At 39.5% G+C, this 6000-nt stretch overlaps 1 protein-coding gene across 1 annotated transcript in view; it reads left to right on the top strand.

Annotated features, from left to right (window-relative positions):
• Positions 1-789: 789 nt before the first annotated feature.
• Positions 790-6000, top strand: part of LOC150076180 (uncharacterized) — a 68362-nt gene continuing 63151 nt past the window's right edge. Inside the window, exon 1 of the mRNA XM_090387278.1 lies at positions 790-1014. Within this exon, the coding sequence (XP_090243404.1) occupies positions 959-1014 (56 nt within the window). The 5' untranslated portion in view covers positions 790-958. The remainder of the gene's footprint in view (positions 1015-6000) is intronic.

Raw genomic sequence — 6000 nt, 5'->3', positions numbered from 1 at the left:
CTAAGAAAGAGAAGAATGATGAAATGATGATATCCAGCTCAGGACCCTGGGTGTGCCAAGCCCATACTTACCAAATGTGAGTCCCGGGGGGTACATAGACATTTTCTCCATATGCCCTCCACCGATAATTCGCCCCCGAAAGTTCGTTTCCGTTTACATAAATCGCCGTATACGTTTGAAATATTTGATCGTCTTTATAAGTCAATTTGCACATTTCGTAGTCATGCAACTTCCTGCAGTTAGAGGAATGTATTCTGAGAAAATCAGAATCCTGTACTGCCTAGTATCACCTGCGCTGTATCATCTACAGGGGAATGAACAAATGAAACGAGTAAAAGTTTTATTTTTGTTTGATGAATGGCATGTTTTGCATCGTGCCAATACTACGATGAATTTCCATAATCTTGGAAGCGGAGTCACCTTTTTAATTAACATTTGCTAAAATGGTTATTTACTTAAAGTAAGCTCGTGACATACCTTAAAAAATCCATATTTTATCAAGCAGTTTTCTGAAACCCATAGTTAATTTCTATAAAGCATTGTCCTTTTTTAATTACTGTAGCACCAGCGCAATTTCTAAAACAACGCAAATCGCGGAAGTAAAGATAATGATTGCGTAATATGAATAAAGCAGAAAAAATTCTAAAAACGTTTCTCAGACACTCCTCCAACACACGCCACAAGTCGCGTGTCTGCAACCTCCAAACGTTTGACGTCATCGACAGCCACGTGAGCTTCATCATAGTGTGCGTGTGAGCTGTTCTCAACCAAGCTGATGGTGATGAGCTAACGGACAGTTGATCTTAGCAACAAGTAAGTGTGGGTACCAGGAACCTCGAACACTATGATCCAGAAAGTTATGTTCAAAACTTCTTGAAAGTAAAGCTGAATTCGTTGCGTTTAATAAACAGAGGGAAAGAACTCTACCAAACTTAGTACTAAGAAAGTTTTTATCGTCATGAAAATGGATAATAATTGGGAAGAAGCGTTTCCTCAAAAGCTCAAAATAGAAAGGTATTTCAATTCGTAATTATATTAATTAAAGTTAAAGAAAGTGATTTTTTTTTTGTTCCCATGGAGAGAGAGGGAATGATCTTATTTGGATATTTTACAATTACTTTTATGAAAGTGTGCGTGTGTGTGTGTATATATATATATATATATATATATATATATATATCAGATTCTAAGTATATTCACGGAATCATTCAATATAACCAAATTATTAAATGTTATTGCTGAAAGTTCTTTTATTTAGTTATATGATTACTTGTGTGGTAACACCTGCAAACGATTAGGGAATACAAGATGACTGAAAACTAATAAAAAATAAATAAAACTTGTAGAAATTTATTTGGTTTTTACAAACCGATAATTAAATTTTTAGTGTTGTTTGTGTAACTATGGTTATAGCTTTTGTTTAATGTATTCGTGCCTATATTATTATCCTATGTTTAACTGAGTAGAATATTTATGTTTATTCATGGAATTTTAACGGTTGTTAATTGATTAACCCTATATAGAATTAGCTGTGCCTATATTTCAAATTATGAATCAGTATATTGCGTTGCCATGATTATTACTACATGAAAAAAATTTAATCGAATTGTCACAAAATGGCGTATGGTTATTAACATTAAAGAAACAACTTGTCTGTATCATGTCTCGTTTATCATCCAAAGTCGATAAGAACTTGTTGAGAGTTTTCACCGCGGCCACGAGGCATCTGTAAACTTCGTGTATTTGGCAGTCGGTTAGTCTGTTTTGCGGGATGAAGAATCCGAGTTTTCTGGAATTAAAACACAACACAACCCTCTCCCGACCACAGGCAAGAGCTAATAAAAATTCCTCCCATCTACATGGAACTGAAATCTAGACCTGTTTCACAAAGCATTGAAGAGCAATGATCATAGCTACTAGCGCGAGAACCTATAATAACTTGTACCAGTCAGAAAACGATTTTTTTTTCTTTTTTTTTTCCTATCCGAGTCCAACAGATGTTTCAAATTTTAAATCGAGTTGATAAAGTCAGTGAATATCTCGAAAGACAAACAATACACAGATATTTCGAGACATGCATAGTTTCTTTAACCTACTCACCAAGAAATAGATAATGCAGCAATAGGAATGTTTGGCCAACGATACGCATATTGTCACCAATTCAATGAGGTTACTTTTCTTTTTCTAGTTTAAGAATTCTTGAAAATAAACTTTGCCTTTGACGGATGTACATGCTATTGCTATGTGCTATTGTCAAAGTTAAAACTTTGACAATATGCTATTGTCAAAACTTTGGTAATTGGTGGCTACACCAATTACCAAAGTTTCAAATCAGTAGCATGTTTCGTTTATCATCCATAATCGATAACAACTTGTTGAGAGTTTTCACCGAGGCCACGAGGAATCCGTAAACTTTGTGTATTTGGCAATCTGTTTTGTGGGATGCATGTTTTTTTTTTTTTTTTTTTTTGTTAGCGCATCGGCTTCTGTGGCCATAATGCACCTCCCAAAGTTTTTGCATTTTACTCTGATCCAAGCCCGAGGCGGGATTCGAACCCGCGACCTTTGGGTTACCAGGCAGGCACTTTACCCACCTGGCTAGCCCGGTCGGCCGCGGGATGCAGGATCTGAGTTTTCTGGAGGAAAAAAAACAGCACAACCCTCTCCCGACCACAGCATGGCAAGGGATGATAAAAATTCCTCCCATCTAGATAGAACTGAAACCTAGACCTTTTTCACCAAGCGTTGAAGAACAATAATCATAACTACTATATTAGACGCGAGAACCTATAATAACTGGAGAGGTCCACATGAACTGGAGAAGTTCATGTGGACCTCTTCTGTTTAACTTCTGTTCCGAGGAAAATAATGCAGTCTCTGGTTAAAGAAGTAATGCAAGACCATTTAGACAAGGCTGCAGTTATAGTTCAGAAATGGGTTTGTTAAGGGAAAGTTTTGTCTGACCAATTTTATTGGATACGATGATGTCGTTACAAAGGAACTGGATGCAAAAAATAATTTTGATATCATATACTTGGATTTTAGGAAAGCTTTTGATACTGTTGCATATGAAAGACTATTGTACAAATTGGAGCAGTATGGCATTAAGGGAAAATTTCTGCTATGGATAAAGGGATGGTTGAGCGGGAGCAGACAGAGAATGGTAATCAATGAACACTGCTCTTCGTGGACTAATGTTATTAGTGGAATTCCCCCAGGGTTCGGTGTTATTATCATTGCTATTTTCTGTATTTATTAATGATATTGATGGAAGTATGTATATCAGGTTTAATGTCCAAGTTTGCAGACGATACGAAGGTTGACAGGGTTGGTAATCACACTAATGACAGGATGCTACTGCAAAAGGATCAAGAAAAAATTAGCAGATGGGCTCAAAGGTGACAACTGAAGTTTAACATGTAAAGTATTGCAGTAACCACGCAGCAACGTATCAACTTTGTGGTACTACACTGACAGTGGTAGAGAATGAAATGGACCTGGGGGTTATTGTGCAGGCAGATATGAAGTTCTTTGAGCAGTGCAGATGGGCTGCAAGAGTAGCTCATGGGGTATTGTACAGGAATTTTGCCAGCAAGGATAAGGAGGAGATTATCCCCTTGTATAAGACAATGGTCAGGCCACACCTTCTGTACTGTATACAGGTCTGGAGGCCTCATTTTAGGAAGGATGTAGAGCTGCTGGAACGAGTACAGAGAAGGGCAATGAGATTAGTGAATGGAACAAAGGGTTGCTCTTACGAAGAAAGGCTTAAGCTTTGCAGACTACAGTGTTTGGAGACTAGGCACCTGCAAAGGGATCTGATTGAGATGTATAAGGCTTTGAATGGTTTGAGAAAGCTCAATGTTGATGTGATTCTTCCTCTTGCAGAGATTAATCGCCTGAGGGGACATACCTTCAAGTTGATGGTCAGGCGCGCGGGTGCATAAGCACACGTGCCTTGAGTGACCGGGGTTCAAGCCCGTGACTACTGAATAAGGTGCTATTTCTTGTATTCTGTCTATCTTGTGAACTCCTCTGACCGTCCCGGAGTATAAACAGGAAATTTATTTATTTCGAGACGTGCAGAGTTTCTTCAACCTATTCATCAAGAAATAGATAGTGTAGTGTATTGCCAGCGATATGCATATTGTCACCAATTCAATAAGGTTACTTTTTTTTTTCTAATTTAAGAATTTAAAATAAACTTTGCCTTTGACTGATGTACATGCTATTGCCACGTGCTATTGTCAAAGTTAAAGGTAACTGCACCATGCACCAAAGTTTCAGATCACCTAGTGTAGTAAAATGCTTGAAATAGAAAGTTTTACGAAATGGAACGATCGTTAATAATATATCGTCTTTTTAATAATTAAATATGTATGTGACATTACTAATGCGTATGACAAACTAGAACGGCGTTGCAGTGCGCTCCAGTCCATTCCGAATCCAACTACAATATCCTTTTTTTTTTTTTTTTTCGAGGATTCAAACAGTTTTGAGCTTAAGATCACGGGCTGTTATCATATGAAACGTTGTTGAAACTAATCTTTAATATAGAACAAATCGTATTTAATTTGATGTCCATCATCTGGATATCAGTATTTGTATTCATTATGTCTGTCACAAAGTCAAGTCGTCCTATGCCATTTGGCAATGCTGTAATTCCACTGTTTCTTGAAGAAATCGCGAAGTTTGCCTTTAGCCAGCGGGTAGTTGGTTGGTGGAACAGACTTCCATCCCTTGTTGTGGAAGTTGATAGCCTAAATAAATTTAAGGCTGAGCTGGACAGGTATTTGGAACGAACGGAGGGGTGAAATGGGAGCGGGTTTTTTTTGGCTGATGCTGCATAAGCTTGCTTTCTTGCATCATATGCCTCTATTAATGCTAAATCAGGATGGAGATGGCTTACTTTTCTTTTTCTTTATTTCGTGGTCTTATACAGGGTGTCTCAAAAATATTGGTACAAACGTTTAGGGGAGATAGGTAACATATAAAGTAATGTGAATCGCATAGGAACCCATAACTGGAAACGTCACGGGAAAGTAGTAGCAGAGGCACAAGAAGCAGAAATGACACGAGACAGTAATTAGTGGCAAACATTTATTTGACATAATATTAACAATGGAGTACGAGATGGATGCATTTCATGATGTTACAACAGATGCTCGAAGGTTCCACCATGAGACGCGATGCATGCGTGACACCGACGCAGCATGGATTGGCGGACACGGTTGAACACACCTGGAGTTTCTTTGACAGTAGCAGCAGCGCAGACGAGTCTCGCCACGAGATCCATTTCCGTCTCCACAGGCGATTCATACACGATAGATTTGAGTCCCCCCCCCCAACAGAAAGAAATCAAGGCTCGATAAATCAGGTGAGCTTGGGGGCCAGGCAACGGGTCCACCACGGCCAATCAATCGACGCCCAAAACGCCTGTTCAAATGGTCACGAACACACCGTCCATAATGGGCAGGCGCCCCGTCATGTTGAAACCAAACGTTGCATCTCACATTTGCTGGAACATCGTCAAGTAACCCTGGTAGAACTTGTTCAAGAAAGATCCGATATTTAGCGGAGTTCATGCGGGATGGTATGGGCCGACTAAGCAGTCACCGACCACACCTGCCCACACATTTATTGCAAAGCGATGTTGTGCCGCATGGGGGGCGCACACCGTGTGGGTTGTCGTGAGCCCATACATGAGCATTGTGCTGATGGAATAAGCCTTCCCGAGTGAAATAAGTCTCATCCGTGAACAAAACATAGGCTGGAAAATTCAAGTCTTGAACACTTTCTTGGAGAAACCACTGCGCAAAAGCCACACGTACAGGATGATCTTGGGGGAGCAGTAACTGAACCGTTTGGAGATAAAAGGGGTGTAAGGAATCGTCGTGCCAGACACGCTGTACACTGCAACGAGACACTCATAAGGCAGAGACAACGGCACGTGTGCTGGTAGTAGGATTATTCTGGACGGCATTCAACACACTTTCTTTC

This window comes from Mastigoproctus giganteus, chromosome 13 (genome assembly GCF_048544385.1).
Source record: "Mastigoproctus giganteus isolate SK-2022 chromosome 13, ASM4854438v1, whole genome shotgun sequence".
In the NCBI taxonomy this organism is placed as follows: domain Eukaryota; kingdom Metazoa; phylum Arthropoda; class Arachnida; order Uropygi; family Thelyphonidae; genus Mastigoproctus; species Mastigoproctus giganteus.
The sequence above is the reverse complement of the archived record's forward strand: the minus strand, read 5'-3'. Positions and strand labels throughout refer to the sequence as shown.